This window comes from Coturnix japonica, chromosome 4, assembly GCF_001577835.2.
Source record: "Coturnix japonica isolate 7356 chromosome 4, Coturnix japonica 2.1, whole genome shotgun sequence".
NCBI classification, from domain to species: domain Eukaryota; kingdom Metazoa; phylum Chordata; class Aves; order Galliformes; family Phasianidae; genus Coturnix; species Coturnix japonica.
The window spans coordinates 56,877,577-56,901,188 of record NC_029519.1 but is presented as its reverse complement, the minus strand read 5'-3'; the positions used below and the strand labels follow the sequence as shown (position 1 = coordinate 56,901,188).

The window sequence follows — 23,612 nt, the reverse complement described above, 5'->3', positions numbered from 1 at the left end:
ATGTGCTTTGTTCGCTTCTGCAGGGAAGAGCACGCACCCTTGCTGCTACCTCCAGGCACCAAATCCTTCCTAGTCCTCATCACCTTGAGCTGTTCGCCAAAGTTAGATACAAGTTTTAATACCTTCCAACCTCTTCTAGAACATTATTGTGTTTCCATTTTTCTGCATAGCATAATTCCTCTAAAACTTCAGTGTACAGTGACAAATAATGAAAAGATGGTAGTTGTAAATACCCAAAAGGTTATTTACAGGAAGAACTCACCCATATGGAAGCCTTCAATCTGCTGGGAACCACTGAGGCAACCTCCACCAAGGAGCAATCTCTGAGAGATGCTGCCTTAGTGCTGGTCAGCCCTTAAATGAGGTCTAGAAGAGGTTGAGTCAAGCTCCACCCCTTCCAGGAGCACAGCTAAATTACTCTCACCTGTGCTCCCACAGCTGACCCAACACTTGCCTCAGCTGATTAATCAAAGGTTCAGGTTGTGATTACCAATTTCCCATAGACTTCAGTCTTAGCCAAATAATTTAGTCAATTAGTTATGACATCTGAGATAATTCTATACTGTATTTCAGATCATCTCTCAAAAAATACAGACCTGCTAGAGGTACTCAAAGAAGTCTCCTCAATTCCTGTAACCTGAGTAACTGCAATTTTCTTAGCCTCCTGCGTACACTGTAATTTTCCCAGTTGCATGAGATCTTGCATGGAAAATTTTAGTCTAAGTAGGTAGAGGTTCACAACATTATGAGTTACTGTAAACACAATATTCTAACAGGAATTATTTTTTACTAGCCTCATCATTAACACTTTTAGCTCCCATGTGTGCAGAGAATAACCTTTTGTCATATAATCCAATGGAGAAAAACAGGAGCAAGATTTCTACTTAAAACATGCCTGATGTACCCTGATATAACTTGTGGATTTGCACAGGTGCAACTGTGCCAGCTATTTGGGCTATGAATCTTTCCAAACACATCCAGCTCAGATTCTGTCTTGCTATGGGCAAGAAAGGTAATACGCTTACTTTGGGCCGAGTGTCAACAACATATATGAAATCACTTCCTGGGTTTGCTTTTCTGATGGCCTGAAGCATCTGTTCATCTTCAAGGCATCTAGCACTAAAGCCAGATAAAGGCTGGCTGCTCCTACATATTGAGGCCTGCAGAAAAACAAACAAGTCAGTAAACTTATTAAGCAGAAACCAATTAGCAACCCGAAGCATTTTCTAAAAAAGCTCATTAGATGTTTACCATAAAATTATAGTTACATGGGAATAGTAAAAAGAATATAAAAAGAATTATATTCTTTTTAGAAAGACAAGCAAATGTTAAGGCAATAAAACCCCACTGACTCGGTCTTGAATAAAAGTTTTAGAGCAATTTCAAATATACAATTTCCCTCATGTGGATTATCTCTAGAAAGTAATCTCTAGACAATATATGAGTATAGCAGCGCAATCACAAGAACGCTGACGTAACAACTTAAGGAATGGATCCTTCTGCACTGTCACTCATACCTCAGTTATGATATTAATTACACCCAGCTTACACCAATAGACTCTTTACTGAGCAGTTTGAGACACGAGTCCAGGAAACAAAAATGTGTACACACTGTGCAGCCAGATCACTGTTTTGTATTTTTATCAGTGCCTCTGGAGAAAGACCTCACTGCACAGGAAGTGAGTCAGGCAGCATGAGTGTTGGAGCAAATTTATTAATCAGTGCTATTGAAAAAGCCAAGAGAGGTTCTCCCCAGGCACGTCAGAATCAGGCCTCCAGATGAAACTTGGAAAGAAAGAACTGAACGTGGAGCAAGGAGATCATATTTCCCAGTTCCTGCTTGGCTGAGAGCAGCTGGAGACATAGGGGCAACAGGGCTGATGTAGGCACTATGCACTGAACATGAGCACAAAGAGAATCTGCCTGCTGAAGGTCATAACCCATGAAGGCTGCCCAACAGATTATTTATTACTGTTAGAGCAAACATGCTCATTTTCAGCCAAGTTTTTGAACTATCAGTACTTAGTAAATGGGATCTTCAATGTACAAAACTGTGTAGGTGCTTGCTCAGATATCAGTAATAGATTCTGCCATCAAATTTTTCATTATCTACTTTTGCCTGCTGATCAGTGCATATCCCAGTGACTTAATACACGCTGATAACTCCTTTGAATTGTGAAAACTGTACATATGGCTACATTCACAATCTATCATTTCAATAGAAAGAAGACATTTCTCTCTCAATCATGGCATATCGTACCTGAGTTGGATAAATACCTCAAGATGAAGACTAAAATTAGAGTTGCAGATTAAGGTTAAGGTTCAGGAGAGTAGGGGCTAGAGCTCATTATGTTACAGCACTGCCTGTGCTCAGCCAACTAAGATATGTGCTGGCACCAGAAGGAGAGAACTTCTTGTCTGTCAGGTTAAGATCACATATAGCCCAAGCTCATGAAACAGCTACACTGCCAGTAGTGCAGAGCTAGGAAGATAAATTTGCCTATTGATCCATTAAATATCTCAGTCAGAAATCATTACAAATGATCTCCATGAAGGACTTAACCCAGACCAATTGCCTATGAAGAGCACATAGATCTAAGAAAGTTTATTGGGGTGTGTTTAAGAGAAGGGCATAAGATCAGGTTGCTTTCAAATGCTCTGTCTGAAAAGATACTTCCAGACTTAGATCTCAGCATAGCCACAAAGATCCTGTGTGACACACAGTGGTGCCACACATCATTTGAACCTGCAAAAAACCACATTGCTATGTGACTGTTCCAGGCATGAAAGACAGAATGAGTGGCACCCACCCCTCTGCGGACCTCCTCCTGACATGCTGTTACTGGAGTTATTCAACATCTACCATCACAAAACTTACCCTACTCTTGCCCATTGCTCCATTACCTGGCAACTCATGCCAACCTCCAAACTCACATGGAGGTACTCCAACACTTACCTTTCAAGATCAAGGAGTGAACAAAATACTTCAGATCCTAGTGGCCTGAACATGAATCCTAATCTTAACCTCAACTCCAGCCATAAATGGAAAAACCATCTAGGCTGAAACTGTAGGACTTACCCAAGCTGGACCACTATATGATGGCACTTAGTTGATCCTTTATGCTTCTTTCACTAATATTTGGAAACATTCAAGTGTTTTGAATACTGAGAATTTGGACTTAACTGAATATGCAAAGTGATTAATTTTGAACATTTTGTCCTTAATTAAATACAAAAGACAATATACCATTTATGTGTAGACTGTATTAATTATTTTAATCTTTATATTCTCCTGTTTGGTAATCAGATTCTTAGATCTTGGCTGAAGCAGTATTCTGTTGAAATAAGTGGTAAGGAAGAAATAAAAAATATCTCCCATCCCACCCTTCTGAAGCTTAAACCTAGGACAGGTATCACTATAAAGAAAAGACTACCCTAACCACCTTTTGATATATATATATATATATATCAAATATATATATATATATAATGTATATATATATATATATTAAAGCAAACACTGATTTCTCCTCACAGGAGCTTACTAGAATAATTAGAAAAGCAAGGTCAAAATCTGCATGTCTGAAGCTACAAACTCACACTTACATTGTTATCCTTGCAGTAGTAGGAAAGAGCTGGGAAACGCCTTCGGCTCCGAAATTTAGAGCTCCCCACTATGATGTGTGCAGTTGCAGACTTTGGTACATACACCTCTGTAGGATAGGAGTCACAGACCTGTGAAAGGAAACTCCAGTTACTTAGTCTACTAAATACAACTAATGTTAGACAGCTGTACTCTACTGAAAAAAAATAAAATGAAGTACTGAGGAAATCTAATCTCAGAGAATATGTCATAGTACAACTACACACATTGCCTGCATTTTTTCAAAAGAGCCTTTTAAAGTTGGAAAGCATTGATTATATTTTGCAAACAACAAAACTGAAGCAAAAAGTTTAAAGAGCTGGATTTCCAGGTGTTAATTCATGTCTTACTGAGAATATACATTCAGATCAGAAAGAATTTTCATTACGTGCAGCATGGTTGTATTTACAACTGCTGCTTCCTCCGGAGCAGAAATTGGATATAAGAATGGAAATGGGTGAAGTTCTCAAACCTGAGAGGGGACTACAGACCCCAAGTTTCCAGCAAATATGGAGCACATAACATAAAAAAACAAAAACACAAAAAAACAGGGATTTTGAGAAAAGGAATTCACCGCTATGAAATGAAGATACTTCAAAGGCAAGCAACCCAGCCAATCCCTACCTCCTGAAAGTAACCCAATGAGCAGGCGAAAAAGAAAAAGAAAAAGAAAAAGAAAAAGAAAAAGAAAAAGAAAAAGAAAAAGAAAAAGAAAAAGAAAAAGAAAGAACCAAAGAGAGAAAAAGAAAAACTTGCAGGAACTGGTGGGAGATGCAAAAGAAGAGGCTTATGGTTAAAGATGCTGCTGTAGTGAATTGGTTTCTATTTGTGATGTTACTTCTCCTACACTTTATCTATATCTGCTTATATTAAAGAAAGGAAATCTTGACAGCGTGCTCAACCTTCTTGAGAGCTTCACAGTCCATCCTTAATATAAACACACTAAAAGCAATAGAGTAAATGGATTGCATGGGACAACTTCTTTCAAAACATATTTTGGTTATTATTTCTCAAAATTGATTAACATTCTGTAGACTTCAATTGCACAATGCTGAATGAGGCAGGACAGACTGAACTAAGAAGAGATAAAGTCTGTCAGATGACCACAGAAAAAACTTAGCTGTTAACCATAGAGGCTTCAAAGGACTGTGGGGGTAACCACTGACAAAAAAAAGCATGCTTAAATTCACTATTTCAAGGTGTTTCGGTTTTTTCTTTCTTCTAATGTCTGTGCAGTAACCTTACTTAATGCTACATATCAGGAAAATGTTCATTTAGAAACTTAACTTTAGGTATGAAATACTAGTAATATATAACTTATAGCTAAATACTAACATTTCATACTTACTGTGGACAAGTTTCACTTATATTAAACGAAGACACATCCTTTTACCTGTTATTTGTGTGCATTTCAATGTGAAAAATGGGAAAAGCTGCACCTTACTACACAAGCGTACAGCACTGAGCACACAAGAGTTCTGCATCTGAGCACTAAGAAGCACACAGCCAGACTGCTGATCCACTCTAAGGGTTCCATGACATTAAAAAAAAAAAAAAATCACAACTCACTCCATAGTCTCTGTTTACATCACTAATCTGCCAGTAGCTGTTTGGAATACCCATCCGGTTATACTCTTCTTTGAGGTCCACAAGCTTCCAGCCTTTCTCGCGTTCTTCTTTATCTAATTTTGGATTGAATGAGAAGCAATACAGCTCTTCATATTTCACTGGAACAAACAAACAAAACAAAAAAAAACCAACAAAACAGTAAGATAATTCAGATTTCTGATCAATAAGACACATTAAAAACCAAAATCTGTCACTGTCCCTAATGTGGTTTCTCTTCAAACTGGCATAAATTGTATCTTTAAATCTCACATCCTATCTTGCAGATATTGACAAGCATACTTTGCAAGTACTGTGCTTCTTTTGTTCTTGTTATTTGAATAAATATAAACATATGTGCTGTATTCATACAGCTACTCAAAATATTGTTTTACTGGACGCTTTATCTACCTATGCAACACAATCTAACAAACTAATAAACTTAAAAGACTTTGGGCTGAGATAGAAAAGTTTCCAACAGGGTCAATGAAATTTCAATTTTATGGACTGCAAAATTCTGCTCTTCGCTTGCTAGCAAGGCCATTTGAGATACAGCTGTCGTAATAAACATAGCATGTGTTACATCAATCATTTCATCACGACCATAAAGCCATTTAAGTAGCTATGCCACCTGTCACCCTCAGTCCAAAACTATATGGTAAAATTTGCTTGTATTGTAGTTCTTAACTTCATTTTCAGGTTATTTGTATTTATACTAATGAGTGACTTAATTGTGGTGGCAAGTGGCAGCTGGAGACCATTGCCATTACATGCCACCTGTCACTGATACAAATAATTAAGCATAGGGCTTGAAAGGAAAGTTCTCATTGCTGCTGAAGACACTGTTATGTTACAAGGGTGTGTTTCACTGTGTTGATTTAAGTTCCTTAAAACTAGGACAATTTGCCTCACTCTTTCAGTTTCTCTAATTATTTAATCTTGCCTAGCATAACAAATTACATCAGCTGCACGTTACTACTACTCCTACTATTACTACTACTCTAATTATAGATGTCACTTTATAAGTTCAGTCACAGTGCTGGCTGACTGCAATTTTTTCCCCCTCTCTACACAGTAGATAAAACTGGTGCTCTCCCAACAAGACAAAAATTAAAGCCAGTTCTTTCGGTTTCATACCAACTGTGGCAAATGCTTTTGCAGCTATCACTTAAAACAGGCAACCCTTGCCAGGTGGTTCCAACTATGACACAGAGGAACAAATGTAGGATTTCACTGTAACTTTTGGATTTCACTGAAAGGAGGAAAGGTTTCAAAAGGACCCTGATCAGATTTAAGAAATTCAAACAGAACATAATAAAAATCTAGGTAATAGGCCAAAACACAGGCAGTCCAGTAGAATAGATCAACTACTTGTTGCAATGCATTTCATTGATTTTAACAAGCCTGTGCACAGCACAGAAAGGAAGAATTCAGATCTTGATGTGGCCATCAAGAGTCAAAGTAGGAATATGGAATTTCACTAGATTTAGAAACTTTTTTTCCTAAATTCCTAATACAAGGTAGCAGCTACTAATAAAATAGCATTATGATATATTTTGTAGTCAATGATCCTCTAGACTATCATTTTAAATAAAAAGTTTGTGTCAAACATTGTGGAATAATCCATTTATTATAGCGTGTATTCTTCATTGTTCCAGAAGTGATTATTTTATAATGTCTTTGTGCTCAGAGACCTCTCCTTCATCATAATGCATCTCTAATGAAGTCTTTTCTCTTAAACTGAAAAGAAGAAAAATACACAACTACATTTCACCTATTATATTCTCCCTCTTCAAGAGGATGATTCACTTTTGTGCCATGTTTCTTCCCCATACCTGGCCGTGTCAGACGTATTAAAGAGATGTAGACATCGTGGCAATCTCGCTCCTGAGGGATGACCAGCTGGATAACCTGGAAGTTCTTGCAGCGGATCAGCAGTGGGCAACCTGTAGCAGTTGTGGCCTGCTTCTCAATGGAGGAAATTTGGCTGTGCAGAACCTGCAAGGGAATTGAAAACGGTTGTGTCAAGTGATTCAACACTTCAAGAAGAAAAAGAGTTGGTTGTAAAGATCTGCCAGGACACAGAAGCTTCCACTGCTGTTTCAGAAAATCCTCACACATATCTTCTTGCAGTTTTATTCCTATCTCCAGCATCAGGCCCCAGAAGTGCCAGGTACATGACCTATAGAAAAAGAAGCACTTCTGGAACGTTTTAGCTGCTCAGACATTAGCCTAGTCGTGCTGTCCAAAGCCTTCTGTTTGACTATATGGTGTTTTTCTTAAATGTATGCTAACAGTCATTGGGAAAAGAGCTCTTTTGTCTATCTGTACATTGAAAAGATGAACCAGCATTAGTTATATAAAACTAACTGAAGTATTTTGGCTAAAATGTTGGTCCTGCTAACTGACATTATGGAAACATGAGGAGAGAGACAAGAGCTGATGGAGCCCAAGTAGTAATTCACTCTCTAAACAGCTGAACATGACAGCAGTGGTTCCTTGGAGAATCACAGCCAGTATTCACACAGTGAATACCCTTGCAGTACCCTGTTTGGCAATATCCAGAACTCACAGAATTTTTTTTAAACAAATTATCAAACTGCAAAGGTTTTCAATTGGAATTTCACACACTATGCAGTGATAGAAGCATCTGTATGAACTCATTTACGGCATTTAATCTACTTTGCAAGTTATTTTCAAATTACCATCAGTAATTTACCATGCCCTTATGGTTAACCGAAAAAATAAAACTCATACCCAGGTTTCTTTACGAGTTTCAGAACCATTTTCCACAAATATGACATGAGTAGCAGTTAAGTACAAGGTTCCCACTGTAGCTTTTCTTGAAGATAAGCGATCAAGTAACCGCACATTTTCCACCTAAATAAAGAGAGGACAGATGAAAAAAAGAAAAAAAGAAAAGAAAAAATATAGGCTATGGCATAGCATACTATGGTGACATAACATTTGTATTTTGTCCACTACAAACACTGTGCTGTCATGCTAAGATAGACGTCTACCAGCTAAACAGCACACATATATATGTGGGATTGATCTACTTTCATAAGCAATAGAACTTAGGATTCACAGGACAGTTCAGGTTGGAACTCATCAGAAGGTCTTGATCCCAATTTCCTGGTCCAAGTATGTCACTAAGGTTAGATCAGGATGCCCAGGGCTTTACCCAGTTGGGTCTTGAAAATCTCCAAGGATGGAGCCTGTCCAACCTGTTTGGGTGACCTGCTTCATTGCCAAATTGTCCTTACAGTGAAATTAATAGAGAAGCATGCCACAAGATAAAGTAGTACCACATGAACCACTGAATCCACTTAGTGAGGACCACTAAGATGATGAGAGGGCTGGAGCACCTTGTTGTAAGCCCTTGGCAACAGCACCTCTCATATGAGGGCCAGTTGAGTGAACTGGGCTTGTTTAGCTTGGAGAAGAAAGGCTCTGGGGATACCTCATTGTGGTCTTCCAATACTTGAAGGGAGCTTATAAACAGGAGGGGGAATGCCTGTTTATGAGCGTGGATAGTGATAGGACAAGGGGGAATGGTTTGAAACTGAGACAGGGGAGGTTTAGGTTAGATACTAGGATAAAGTTTTTCACGCAGAGGAAACACACTGGAACATGTTGCCCAGAGAAATTGTGGATGCCCCATCCTTGGAGGCATCCAAGGCCAGGCTGTTTGTGGCTCTGGGCAGCCTGGTCTGATGGTTGATGACCCTGCACATAGCAGGGGGGTTGAAACTCTATGATCATTGTGGTCCTTTTCAACTCAGGCCATTCTAGGATTCTATGATTCTGTGATAAATCCTTTAGTGCTATGTGTACTAGTTATATTTTTAGCACTGGAGTCATGCCTACAAGGCTTTTCTGAGGAAATTACTTTTACATATATTCTTAAAAAATGGCAAAGCTTGTTCAGGTGCATACCCACCCCTTGAGTCCATCCTTCTTGACCCTTCCCACTAATATCAGCTGGAGGGTTGCAAGTACAAGGGCATAGATGTGCATCCTGGATTTTAGACTGTACTATACATTTGCTACACAGAATGTTAGGGAATAAACTGAAATTCTGGGAAAGTGACACAAGGGAAGTAAATTGAAACTGAGAGTCGTAGGTAGGTTCTTGTTTTTGTTGCTATAGGAGTGATCTAGCTAACTCCCCCTCCCAGAAATTCCAGTGAATGCTCAAGCCATTGCTGGTTTATAAGAGAATACAGAATGGTCAAAAATAAATCAAACACAGGAGTATATCAAAATTAGCAGTCAAGCTTGAACCAAATAATGTTGGAAGACTGCCTCACTATTAAAAAAATAAATCAAAATAAACATACAGTCTCACACATAATACAAGAAAGCATAGCTAAAACCATCTGAATCAGAAATTGTGTGTGTGTGAGAGCAAGAAAAGATGCTTTTCCCATAAGATCTTCCCAGGACCATATGAAATGATGATCAGAAAAGTATTTATGTATGAGAAAATTTGATTATATTAAGTGATTTAACCCCAGATTTAACTTAACTTTTTTTCTCCCTCTTGTGGTACCTCTGTATCCAAACAGATGTTAGTAAAGCAGTTCAAAGAACTTCTCACTTCGTAAAACTAACCACAGCCCTGTAACAGCATGGTAGGAATTGCCATCCATTCAAGCCTTTCCATGATCATCAGTGATAGGAAAAAAGCTAAATGAAAAAAAATAATAATAAATTGAAAAAGAAGAGGGAAAAGTAGGAGGTGGAAGTGGCTGAGAGTATTTCTTCAATGGGCCTCACTCGGGCTTGCAGACAAGTCTCCAGTGATAGTTTATAAAATGTTCCAGAGTTTGTCCCTGTGGGCCCACTAGGGCTGACAGCAGCGGACACATATGGAAATGTTTGTCTTCAGTCACTTTCCAACAGGAATCAAAGACTTAATGCCCACAGCTTTGCCTCCTTTTACAAAAATGGATGTTCTCTCTTTGCAGCACTCCTGAAAACAGGTAGTTTTACACTATCAATATGTGGTATACACGTTTTTTAGGTACTTGATCTGACACTGCCTAGTGTTTCTGACTGAAAAACTAGAAGTACAAGCAGAATAACATGGTAGACAACAAATGGATTAAGATCTGCCTGCAACAATCAATAATTTGTTAACAGCCTTAGTGGGTTTCCTACTGCAACCATTTTAAAACCAAAATTAACTGCTTTTAATAAAAAACAAACAAACAAACATGCCTTAGTTCAAACATGTTAAACCAAAGAATGCTGATCATCAAGATCATAGTAGTAAATTACCAGAATGGTTTTATAATGCTGAAATCACACTGGAGCATGTGATTTTCACTCAAGCAGCAACAGCACAGCTCTGTGCAGCCTGCCCGCTGCTGCAAGAGAGCTTCAATAAACTGCTAATCTTCTCTCTGAATCTCCACCCAAGACTTGCAGGTTTCTTGTATAGCCAGTTATTTTCAGGACCTGGAGATGATAACTGCTGAAAAGATACTACTCCATTAAAATCAGAAGGGTTCTGTTATTGTGTTTGAAGTACAAAAGCTGACTGTAAGTGCTGCTCCAAGAAAATGGAAGAGGGCAAAAGAAGGTTAAAGACTTCACCACTCCTGGATTGAAATAAAGGCAACTTCACATCAATTTCTTTAAAAACCAGAGTGGGGGTGCAACAAAGAAGAAAGATTTGCAAAGTCATCTTCATTTTTAATAACACAGACTCCAAATTACATTCGCAGAAGCTTCCCACAAGACTCAGAAATGGGCTGCAGTGCTTCATGACAATTTTTGTCTCTGTTCTTAAATAATTCAGCTCAGGGCTGAATTTTCAGGTCTCCAAATTATATCATCTTCTCCCTTCTCATCAATCAGAGTTCCATAACTGATCTTCCAAATCCAGATGACGGGGAAGTTCCCTCACCTTTTCTGGGAGGCCAGCCAGTGAGGGCCTGCTAATAAAGACTCAGACTGACTCTCTTCTCTGGTTTTATCTATGGGTTTGTTTGATTTATTATTCTTAATTATTCTGTATTATCTCACATTCCTTTTAATAAATTAGTTTCTCCTATCTCAATTAGGTTTTTTCCTCTTCCTTCCCAACCCTCCTCCTGAAGGGAGAGAAGGGTGTTGTGTGATTAACACTTCAAACCACAACAAAAGGTCATAATTTCTGATAGCCTTAAATTGCATTTCAATTGCATGAATTTAATTGCATAGTATTTTGTGACCAACAACAAACACTGTTGATATAAATATGGCCCTAAACAACACCTTTGATCACTTACTGGCCCTACTGACATTCTGTCAAGATTTTGCCTATTAAAAGGCAGCTTGAAAAAGGCTTTACTACTAGATTTATGCTGAGTTGTTCTTCAAAATCTGTTTTGACTTGCATTATTTTGTTTGGATATTTAATTTATGTTCTATTTTCTTCATTTAGGCAGAACTCCAAATTGAAAGAAGACCTTTTGCTTCTAAGAAAAGAAGTTATTCAGATAAGAGACATCCTCTTACTCCCTTCCTCTGCTTGGTTAGCTATGCAAATCTTTTTTTCATCCTTTAAAGCCGTTTTCTGGAAGTTGGCTTGCAGCAAGATCCCATATTTAAACAATCTTCATGACTCCCATAAACATTTCAACTTTTGGCTCTCATTCTTTTTAGAAAGTTTTCACATTTTTATGTACTTTCCTCTTTGAAGTTAAATATTTCCATGTTTTAACATTTCCATGGGATATTCTCCCACTTCTTTTGCTCTTTCAGGAATACTCAGCAAAGTATATTCATTGCTGTCACACAGAGGTTCCAGCTGTATTTTGAACCAGGTCTTTCTGTCACTGCTTAAGATCAGGTCCCAGATTTATTATAGAATTACACAGATTACTTTATTCTTTTTCCAATATAAGCAAATAGCCTCTGTAAAAGCAATCATTTACAACACCTATATAATCATATCCCCAGCAGTTATCCAGCACCAATTTGGCTATGTTTTCTATTGCTACAGCATCTCCTGCCTCTATACCCTGTCTGATTTTGTCCAGGCCATCACAGGTGATGTGATAGCAAAGTTCCTTGCCTTTCCCATGTAATTTGCCACTGAGAACAGCATCCTCTCACACTGATTTTTTCTTTTTAATCAGTTTTCTAATGTATTTATTACAATACTATTCTCACATATAACCAGTACAACACTGGTTCCCACAAGTTTTTCAAGACTTAACATTTGTACAGAAACACCGACACATTTGGACTAGTTGTCTATGATTTGATCTCTTTTTCTTCCTGTTGTTAAATGCACCTCTTGGTAACTTCTATTTATTTGAGAATATAGATTTTTATTTTGTTTCTATGAACAGAAATTTTATGACACATTTCAGCACCCAAACATATCAGATGTTTTCTGCATTCTAACAAGAGTTTCTCAGTTTTTCTTCACTACTTACAAGTGCAGTTCCTGATTAGTGCTCCAACCAGGTTTGAAAAAGGGCTGTTTGTTAGACAGTGCAGCTGGCTGAATTTTTAGCTAGCATTTATTCCCAATGGCTTCAATAAGCACAGTAACTACAATGAAATCCTCAAAATTTGGCTTGATAAAAATTAGCATGATTTACAAATCTGTGAAATCAGTATGAGAAAAATAAAGCAAATTTATTAGTATCTTGCCTCATGAGCCACTTCATCATATTTAACATCATTTCCAACAGGTGAGTGAACTGCTTAAGTCTACCTGGATTCAAACCCAACATTCTGATGTACTGTATGCAAGCAAGACAAAGGACCTTCAGCAGCAGTGTGGGTCTGGAACTACATGATCCTTGAGGTCCCTTCCAACCCGGGTCATTCTGTGATTCTGTGGGTCTCTAAGCTCGTAGCTGCCCATTCTAAAATGCTTACAAACCCCCAGCAAACATATGTGGATTTCATCCAAGCTTTGTCTGTGTTTCTCTGCCTAGTTTCCAGTTACTCAGACTTTCTGGAAAGTAGCATCCAGAAAGGAAAAAAAAAAAAAAAAAAGAAGGGAAGAAAAAAAAGTAAAATAACACCACCTTCAATCTTAGATTGCATTCAGCTTATCAAACAATTCAGATAATGAGCTGTCTTCTCCATTCTCCTCATCAGGAAAAGTAAGCCAAGCCAAACAACATCTTAAATGGTCTACAGGGAACAGGAATATGTTCATTTTCACAAGACAGGAACACAAATTGCAATGCTGCTGAATTTTTCGATCAAGAAAGAAACAGCACAGTGAGAAATTGGTATTATTAATAGTTAAAATAGTTAATAGTTAAAAATGAACTAATGCAGTATTAGAGAAAGACGCTGTACTAATTAAGCTCCAGTTTTTTTCTCCAAAACATGTTCCATATTATAATCTAAACTGAGGCAGACTTTATAGGAGAACATGTAAAATTATGTATGTTCTGAAACACATCAGGAAAAAAATATGCTCACCACTCACGTGGGTTTTGCCTAAAGTGAACACTTGGCAGGAAAGATCAGTATGGGGGAATGACAAGTAAAGAATGGGGGGGGGGGGGGGGGGGGGGGAAGCAAGAACAGTTTGTAAAGCTGGGAGAGCTCAAGGAGAAAAACACAAGCACTAACCAAACCAGTCTGAGGAGTGGCATCTAAGGAAAAACATAAATTATTTGGAGCTGCTGCATCCATCATTCACTTTTGCCTAATGACTGTGGTTGTCTGGACTCAAAGAAAAGGCTGCCAAGAGATTTACTTCTACAACTACAATCCCTCACATGGAGGCCAAACTCTCTTCCTTTTTCTGTGCAACACAGATGACAGAAAAAAGGAGAAAAATAGTAGAAGTTAAAGGGAACTAAAATGAAAAGCAGATTGGAGGCATTTTTTACACAGAGAATAAACATGACAAATGGCTTGCCAAGAGGTCATTCAAGAAAAAGAAGTATAATTAGAAAAAAGCATGGATCAAAGCTTTATTCAGGCACAACTTCCACCATTTTCAATGGGACTCCCACCTAAGGAAGAACAACAAAGATACAGTCCTGAAATCAATCAGAAAAATTGTTGTGCCAAAACATTCTCTCTAAAATGACCCCCATACCCTACTTTGTTTTCATCTGTAGAACAGATTACTTCTTGGAAAAGCTCTGTCTGCATAGCCTGTTTTTAAAGGCTTCTTGAACATGGTACCTTCATTCTTACTTCAATTTATGTAGGAATCTCCAAACACGGGACAACATCATAAAATTGCAGAATTGCCGCTCCTTCTTCATGCTTCATGTGGGAAAGATCTTACAGATAAATGCAGGACCTGTTTTTATGGGGGGCATAGACTTGAGTTGGGGAAAGACAGAAAAGCAACATGACAAGTAAAACTGTCATGGAGTTTACTTCCAGTACAGACGATTTCTCTCTGTGGATTTCCTTCCCATGTAAGGGCTAAGCCTGCAATTGCTGAGTTATCTACTACAATTTCAACTGCACATCTGGAGGGAGAATACAGGTGGGAAACTTATCCAGCATCTAAGAACAAAACTGCTCTATTCCTTTTCATCTGTTGTTATTCTTTTGTTTCCTACCCACCAAGAAGGAAGAAAACTGTGCAAACCCTGACAGCGAGGAGGATGCTACTAATTAAAGATAAGCAGGGAATCTCCTAGCTCAGGCCACATCCTCAGGATTTCTTTCCTGTTCAGTCAGATATGAAATGTACTGCTTTGCAACAACAGTCTAAGTAAGTGTCAGACAAAACCTGATCAAACACACTGACATATGGGAATACAAAAGCATGGAGGCATTTTTGGTAGTCCAAGGTTATAGCAAGTGCAATGATGCAGTGACTTCAATCTGAACATGAGTGAGTTGCCAAGGGTATCTATATGGTATCTATGGTATCTATAACCAAAAGAAGCTTTGGTTGTGGGTTTGTTTTGCTCTGGAAAGTAAGGAAAGAGAGAACTGAAGTTTGGAAGCTTACAGTACACATCAGGCAGGGCCATGGGATCATTAGAGCATTACAGCAAATGCACAGGATCTGCAAGACAGATCAAACTTCCAACATGGTCCTGCAGGCTCTGCATGTGCCAGCTAAACAGCCGCTATTTTGTAACAGTACTGCTGAAAAGCTTGCTCCAGTGCCAAGGGATGGGGCTGGATTAGGGTAACACAGAGCCCTAGAAAAGCTTCTTCTTGTCCAGCCATGACTTCTTCCCTCAGGCTCCTAGTCTGGGGGCTGCAGCTGTTTTCCCCTCTCACCTTGCAATGTTACACACACAAGGAGAAATCAAATCTTGGGAACTAGCGACACGGCACTGACTGACTTCAGCACTGCAGGCACGCAAAAGCTAAAGGAAGAGCTTGTGCAAGCCAAAAGCCTGAGCTTAATGAGAAAAAAGGAGCACAGCTGGTATGATTTGAGGCCAAGTGGAATATTTGAGCTTTCTTCACCCTGGTTGACCTCAGCTATCCACGTGTTTAGAGTAATTCTCAAGAGTGGAAAAAATAAAACACGCATACTACAACTATAAAGATGTTTTTTACCCATACAGGGAAAGAAAAATGTTGTACTTGCTAAACAAAACATATAATGAAATATCTTTTTTGCATAGTCGTATAATGAGAAAAATGGAAAGCAGTGCTGTCAACGAATTTTATTATTTAATGTGGTTTCTATTCTATTTCAGTGAGAATCATAAAAACATGTAGTTGATCCATGTAACTTTTTTGTGTTTTCATCATTGAAAAGATTTCTCAATCTGTAGCGCAGAATCAGAAGGCCACATACGTCAAAAGAATCATCAAAAGTCAAAAATATGACAATAATTAAATTAAAATTAAATTTAAATAAGGTCCTTAGGGCAAACCTGACAGGAGGGGGGAAAATATTCAAGAAAAAATTTAAGCAAGCCTAATTCATTAAAGAACTGAAGTAAAGCTGAAATAACAGAAAGAAGCTGAAGAAGATTTGAGGAATTACTTGCATATTAGCAAGATACTGAGCAAATTACCTAACAAATAGCTTGATTAAAAATGTCTGATTGTCTGTGGTGATTTATAAAACATGGGAACTCAACACCATATTATGAGATGTATTTCAGTAGCAATTGTATAATGGATGCAGTGAACTGTAACCTATTATAAAAGTATAGAGCACTGCAATATGGTAGAACCACAATACAAAGACTGAAAGTACCAAAAAAAGAAGTGAGCAACAGATGAATTTGCTAAGTTAGTAAATCTCACTACGTTTTCCAAAATTCTTTAGATTTACCTATATATATATATATATATATATAAAAACTTATATATATAAATATATACACATACACACAGAGAAAATTCTTGAATATAGCAATAATGTTTAGCAGGGAGGAAAAATTATGCACAAAGCCAAGAAACAATGAAGAAAAAAAAAGGACACCAAAGAATTTCTTGCAGGCACCTTGTTCTGGCACCTTTTGTGCCAACTTCTGGCACATATGTAAAACTCATGTTTCAAAAGTGGGGGGAAAAAAAACACCATCCAGAATCAAAGGGTTCTAATCCTAGAGGTAATGTAAAATAAAGAAAACCAAGTAAAAAATAGAACTGCATGCACAAAAGCCAAAGAGCTGAATCCTGAGCCTCTTAAAACCAGAGGAACACCTTCATTGCCTTAAACAACCTTTGGATCACTGGCTCCAGCAGTGTTCTTGCATCAGCTCATAAATTTGGCAGCATTTTCCCATATGGATCATTCTTTTCTTCACTCTGTTCTAAACTGCTTTTCAGTTAGTATTCTGAATCAAATACTTCAGTATTAGATCAGAAGCACTATTATCCTGATCTAACACAACTCCTTTGCTCACTTGAGTAAGTCGCTCACTCACTTCACAAGGGTCAGTGTGCTCCTGGATTCACTTAGTTAGATGTAACCACTCAGCACTTAGTTATTATTTAAATGGTCAGCTGTCATACAGGCTCTTACTACTACACAGGCACAGAGTTTTCATACAATAAATATATCACATGTTTTAACCAACACATGGAACTTCCAATAGGATGATTAAAGATTAAGAACGGACAAATGGATAAAGAGAACCAAAAGTACTGTTCTGTTTCTTCAGGAGAATGTATATTAGTATATCACTGTGAGATATATGGATCAGATTATAGAAACAAGGAAACAGTAGTAAAAGTAGTTACCAGATGAACTTGATTATTTTAATAGAAAATGAAGAAAGTATTAATGCCGAAGTATCTACACCTTCTTTAAATCTGCCAAAACAAAAGGAAATACCACTCATTTTCACAGTGCTAGAAATTAGTTTGGGAAAGTAAAATATTTGGTAGGATTCCACATCATCATGAGAAATAGCAATATATCTTACAGTTTTCCTGAGAAAGGAGTCATTGAAAAGAAATACCTCACTGTAACATCTCAAAAACAAAAGCACATGAGCAACTCCAATCAGCCCAAGTATCGTGTTAACAACAGATACTCAAACAAACGTATTTCTGAGTTAATTCCACTGAAGATAGCTGCTACACCAGGGATAAATATGGTATATTCTTTATTTTAAGAAGGCCATCCAATAATCCTGCTGCCAGTATACAAAGACAAATGATTCTGAACAGAGGTAAATAAGATAAAGTGATCAGCAAAAGTGCCCAAAGTCCCCCTATGAAATAAACATATCTTAAGAGCCCTTATCTGTCTAACTGTGCAAGGTTAAACATATCTCTACAAATGTTAACAAGATATGCTTATTGTCTGTGTGGAAGTATTGTTTTGTTGTGTTTTTTTTTTAATCACTGTTAAAAGCAGTTCAACAAGTTTTGGGTTTTGGCAGTTATCCTAGACAAATCTTATACAAATGGCTGACAATGGCTTTGCTCATTTTTAAAAGATTATTGGAATTATACATAATTTTATTTAGCCATGCGCAACAGTTAGCAGCTTTTAAATACACTCAGATTACAGCCTTCATAAATAGGATGACATTTATATTGTGACATTTACATCACTGCTGCCTCTGTGTATTTGTACACGCACTCTCCTTTCCGCCTTTAAACATCATGGAGCAATCAAAGAATCATAGAATTTCCCAGGTTAGAAAAGACCTTGAAGATCATCAAGTCCAGCCACAGCCTAATCATAATGCCCTAACTCTAACAACCCTCTGCTAAATCATATCCCTGAGCGAAACAGTAATGGCAGAACAATGCATTTAGCACATAACAGACTGTGTTAGAGACTCAGCTATATGCTGTCCAGAAGGACTAAGGAATACCATTTAAAAAATAATGAGGAAAAGTAGTTTTGTCACATGGTTTCTATTTCTGCTATCAACTTGCTATTTTTGCTTAATAAGGAGGGATGACAGTTAAACTCTACAGAACTAGAATTTAAGGTTCTATGCATTTTGGTGAAGGACTAGGCAATGTACCATTAGCAAAATTGTGTCAGTAGCACACTGGAAGAACAGAACTGTAGAGCAGGTGAATACACGCATTTTGACAAGAAAGACTCAGAATCCTGCTGGAGCCCTGTGATGCTGCCACAAAGCACACAGTAAGGCTGACCCAGAGGACAAGATATACCTGCAGTTCAGAATAACCTTCTGACAATCAAAGATTTTTAGAGAAACTAAGTTACCATGCTACTGGAGGAGAGGTCCATTTACGGACTGAAAGCTGCTTAAAGGATAAGAAGCAGAGTAGGGCTTAATGGCATGTCTTTCAGGATGGAGGCAAGTCAGCAGTGAAGTCCTACAACTTCTGAGACTGGTTTCACTCAACTTTATCAGTGCCCTGGAGAGAAGAGTAAGCAGTAAAATCCTCAAGTCTGTGGATGATACTAAGCTTTCTTAAACAGCCAAATGCTGTATTTGCAGCACAAGAACTCCAGAAGAGCCATGTGCAGGCAAAGGAGATACAAAAAAATATATATTGTTTAGCTATGAAAAAAAAAAAAAAAAAAAAAAAGCAAAAACAATAACAACCCTACACCATGTCAACACAACCATTGATGGACTCAGAAATTATAATTCCCATTCAGGGAAGGGGTCTAGGGGTCATTGTTGACACTTAAAATTATCAGGAACACGTGAGCTATGATCAAGATTTACAATGAAGACTTGGAAAAGGTGAAAATGAACCAGATTCTCCAGATCACCAAAGCGAGAAGCAAGGAGCACTGAGTGAAACTTCCACAGCTCTGATCTTCTACAACTTGATCCCACACAAGAAGAGGATGTTAGCATGTCCAGAAAGGGCTTTGGCAAACACATGCACAAGAGGTCCATAAAGGGACACAAATCCAGCAAGGGAGGGATGGATGGATGACCACAACAAACACGGATGCTGCAAGAGTGAAGAACATAGCCAGGATCTCCTTCCACCACTGGTAGACACAGAGCAGTGGCCTAAATGAACTATTGGTCCAGATGACATGGAACTCCTCTGCTTCTGTTCGTCTCTTTTACTTAAATGACAGCTATGTTATATCAGATGTATTTTAATATATGCAAACTATCATTCACTACTGTTTTATTTGAACCAAAATAAAAAACATTTGCTAATTATTTTGGCAACAATTGACATCATGGTTTTTATTGCCTTTTGAAAGAAAAGCTTTTACTTGGGACGAGAACTCTGTTTCAGTTTTCTATTATTAAGTTCACTAATTTTCTAAGCATGCAATTAATCTTAATTTTCAAAATGGCTGGGAATCCTGGACAGTCACATTATTCTGAAATAAATACCCCTACAAAGTAAGGTAGTTGCTTATCAAGCTTTTTCACTGGACAAAATCAAATGGAGTTAGGAAGTGGGATGCCAGAGATTAAATGGTTTAAAGGGACCTTTACATCCTGCTTTTTAAACTGCCTTATTCCAGAGACAACTACCAGCATAGTCAGAAATATAAGGAGATGCCTGGAATCAGCTCCAACTGAGTATGATTTCCAGAGCAAGTTTTGAAACATCAGTGTAGTTCTCACAGCTGTCTTGATACTATGCATATGCAAAACCCATTCCTGCAACATTTTAAGGCACACGTTTGCAGAAAAACTAACAGAAAAGCTTCCATTGTCCATAACAGTCTTGGGTCATTCATTAAAAACAACCATAAAGACTTATTCTTAGATTTATTTATTTTTTTTGGCCTTATTATTCTGCTTTCATTGTTTTTCACATTCATTCTTTCTACATTTAGCTCATGGTCAGAAGCACCTGTTCAGGCAACTTCCACTGACCATTTCCTACCTAAGAATCACACATTCTTAGTGTTCTGATGATTCCTGATGATTCCTAGTGTTCTGACTTTCTTCCTTCCAATAAAAAGGGCCAATGATAAATCTTGAAACATGAAGGAACAGATGCTATAAATACTCGGGTTCCTAATATATTCATTTCAGCACCTAAAGACCCAAAAATTGAGTCAGGAGTATTTTCTGAAATTAGCATCATCATGCTAGATACTGTAAAAAAATAAAACAAAAAATCAAATAGGAACAAATCAAACACTTTTTAACAGCTTGGGGGGGGAGGGGAAGGGAATGAAATAATAATAATAATAATAATAATAATAATAATAATAATAATAAATATATCCCATGTCCACCTCAAATTAGTATATTGTGGGAGTTCATTTTTAGCTGTTATTTTTATGCGTATGCCAAAATTGCATCGCATTTTATAGAGCAAGATGGAAATTCTGTTAACAAACACAGGCTTTGCCTGCAGGAAAATAAATAAATAAAAGGACTAACTGAAGGACTACAGCATCAGTCTACAAAAAATCTAAACAAATCCATTACCAGCCCTGACACTGGGATGAGCGATGAGCTATAGGACAGCACACCTTCATTCCTATTACCTACAAGCCACGGTGGAGGTCTGCAATTCATTAAAGCAATTAAAACCCCCAGCCCAGCCCGCAGCTCCCCCACCCCGGGGCAGCCGGGCGGGCTGCAGCACAGAACGGCCCTACAGCCGCAGCCCTGCCCGCTGCGGGGCTGCTCCCGCCCGGACCCACCTTGGGCATCCGGATGTGCTCCATGGCGGCAGCGGCGGCCCGGTCCGGCCCGGTTCCTCACGTCAGGCGAGCAGCCATGCGCACCTGAGCTCGTTCCGGTCTTTATATATATCTCCCTCTTTATATATATATATATATTTATTTATATAGAATACATTGATTTCTACCCCCCATAGAATTTAAGAAAATAGAAGGAAAAAAAAAAATAAGAGAAAGAAAGAAAAAAAAATAATAAAAGGAAAGCTTGTTCTGAGTGGAGGATGCGGCTGTTCCCGTGCCTGCAGGTCAGCGGCTGGCTCCACCTCCCGCAGCCGCCATGCTGCCCGGCGCCGGGGATGCTCGGCACGGCACGGCCGCATCCTGCCGGGGCGCAGCGCAGGGCGGCTTTAACAGCTCAGTGTCTGGAACTGCCCCTCTTGATGCTTTCCGTGATAAGGAGCAGAACAGAGCGGGGAGCTCTGACTGAGGTGGCCTCCCCCTATGTTTTGTCAATCCCTGGTTCAGTGTGTGCGGTATCTCCAAGGCAAAAGCTGCACTACGTGAAACTGAGGAACAGAACTGTGTTAATGTCAAGCTCTGCATGTCTGTCTTTCAATAATGTGCATGAGTGGAGATTTTTTGTGACATGTGATGTTCAGTCTTATGCAATAATTTTCTTCTGTCATTGCTCGCCTTGCCTGGACCATGAGATGCGGTACCTCCTGAGGCAAAAATAGATGTTTTAAGGGCTGCTTTTCTCAGTTTACCTGGGCAGACATAACATGTCTGTTTATATAACATCTCTAACCAGCTTTGAATCACTGTCATATTGTGCAAACTGAGAAACTCTCGGAGTTTATGTCAACGCTCAAATGAAGAGAGGTGCTACTGATCTCAGACAAACTTGGCTTGACCTTCTGACATTTCCTTCAAGAATTACTTAAAGTCACTGAGGCTTGTAAAATGCCGTAATATTCTCTACTGATCAATCAGTAGCTCTTGACAAATAGGCAGTTCAATTTTGGCTAGCAACCTCCAGGGACAGGAATAAATGTGAAGATGTAATGAACCACACAAAGCCTACAGCAAGAGCACTCTGCTTCAGAGCAGCAGAAGCTCCTCACATATTCCTACCTTGCCAGTGGAGAACAGAGCAAGCTTAAGCTTTTTTTGTGAAAGCTAAAACATTTGTTGAAAATGACTTGAAGCCAGCAAAAATTTTTACTGTAAGGGAAAGGAAACAATGGGTATAATATTACTTGCACTGTTCCTGCCAAGGTTTCTCTAGTCCTGTCACCTTTTTGCTAGATTGTCCAACATCATGAGTTTTTTGTGCCAGCCCTTTGGTTAGAGGAGGCAGAAGTTGTGCAGCTGGGAGTGAAATGTCTGGATCTGACCTTTCTGTTTCCTTCTGCCTCTCTTTTCACCAATTCTGCCCCTCTTTTTTTCTCCCATAATTCAGCTGTTGTAATCATGGGATAACATGGGAGTGGATGATTTGCTCATAATCTGAGACAAGGTCAACTGGATGAAATCTATTCTCTACTGAGAGTTTTTATCTTTCCATTTCACTTTGGTCACCCTGATCTGATATAAGAGTTGAAGATATTTTCTATTTGAAAATTCACTGGATAGCATCCATAGAAGTGCAGGAATTACATAGAGTCATGCATTCACAAGGCTCTCAATTGGTGGTGTATTTTGCTCTCTATTTTAGGCCTGAGCTGTAAAAATCAATTAAGAATTAACCAACCAAGGAATATGTTTTCTTTGTAGCTATAATTAAACGTGATTCATGGCATACATTACCATATTTTGGCATTTGCTACTGCTGGTAAGTGAAGTTGGAAGATAGCTTGGTCATCCTTTCAGTCCCTGGAGGTACTTGCTTTTCCTTTGGTACGTCTTGTGGTTTATTATTGCCAAGTTTAAGTCCTGCTCTTGATGGTGCTTTATCTCTGCTACAGTATCTGCAAAAGTAAGGCATTGCTCAGAGGAAATCAAGATCCTATATGAAACAAGCTCTACATCCTGCAAGAGTTTTTTAACTGTCTTGGACAGGTAAAATTATTCTACAGCAAGTATGACTATAAACAGAACTCAGATTTAGACAAAAGTTCATCCTTCTGCATTTGTCACAGAAAGATGCAGTAATCACAAGCTTTTAACAGTTCTCTTAAATAATTCTCTTTCCATCATGGATGCTGTTGTCTTAACAATCCTGAAAGTGAAATACTTTCTCCACAGAAGTACAGTGAGGCCAACAACAAAACACAGTACTCCATAGTCTACCACTCTGACTCAACTAAGATGTAGAGACAGGAAAATCAAATTGTCATTACTAAACAATTTTTGACCTATCTGCTGCAACTACCAATAAAATTCTTGATCAAT

The 23,612-nt window shown here is 38.3% G+C and overlaps 1 protein-coding gene across 3 annotated transcripts in view; it reads right to left on the bottom strand.

The window, feature by feature from the left end:
* Nucleotides 1-21,538, bottom strand: part of MTMR7 (myotubularin related protein 7) — a 38,749-nt gene extending 17,211 nt beyond the window's left edge. The window contains exons 1-6 of one of the 3 annotated variants that reach the window (XM_015862260.1): nucleotides 21,240-21,534; nucleotides 8,006-8,128; nucleotides 7,084-7,246; nucleotides 5,213-5,370; nucleotides 3,607-3,735; nucleotides 1,026-1,160 (exon numbers count right to left, since the gene is read on the bottom strand). In XM_015862260.1, coding sequence (XP_015717746.1) covers nucleotides 1,026-1,160; nucleotides 3,607-3,735; nucleotides 5,213-5,370; nucleotides 7,084-7,246; nucleotides 8,006-8,128; nucleotides 21,240-21,263 — 732 coding nt within the window. In that variant the 5' untranslated portion in view covers nucleotides 21,264-21,534. Of the gene's footprint in view, nucleotides 1-1,025; nucleotides 1,161-3,606; nucleotides 3,736-5,212; nucleotides 5,371-7,083; nucleotides 7,247-8,005; nucleotides 8,129-21,239 lie in introns of all 3 variants that reach the window. The other 2 variants (XM_015862259.2, XM_015862261.2) reach the window with 2 other exon arrangements.
* Between the last annotated feature and the right edge of the window lie 2,074 nt (nucleotides 21,539-23,612).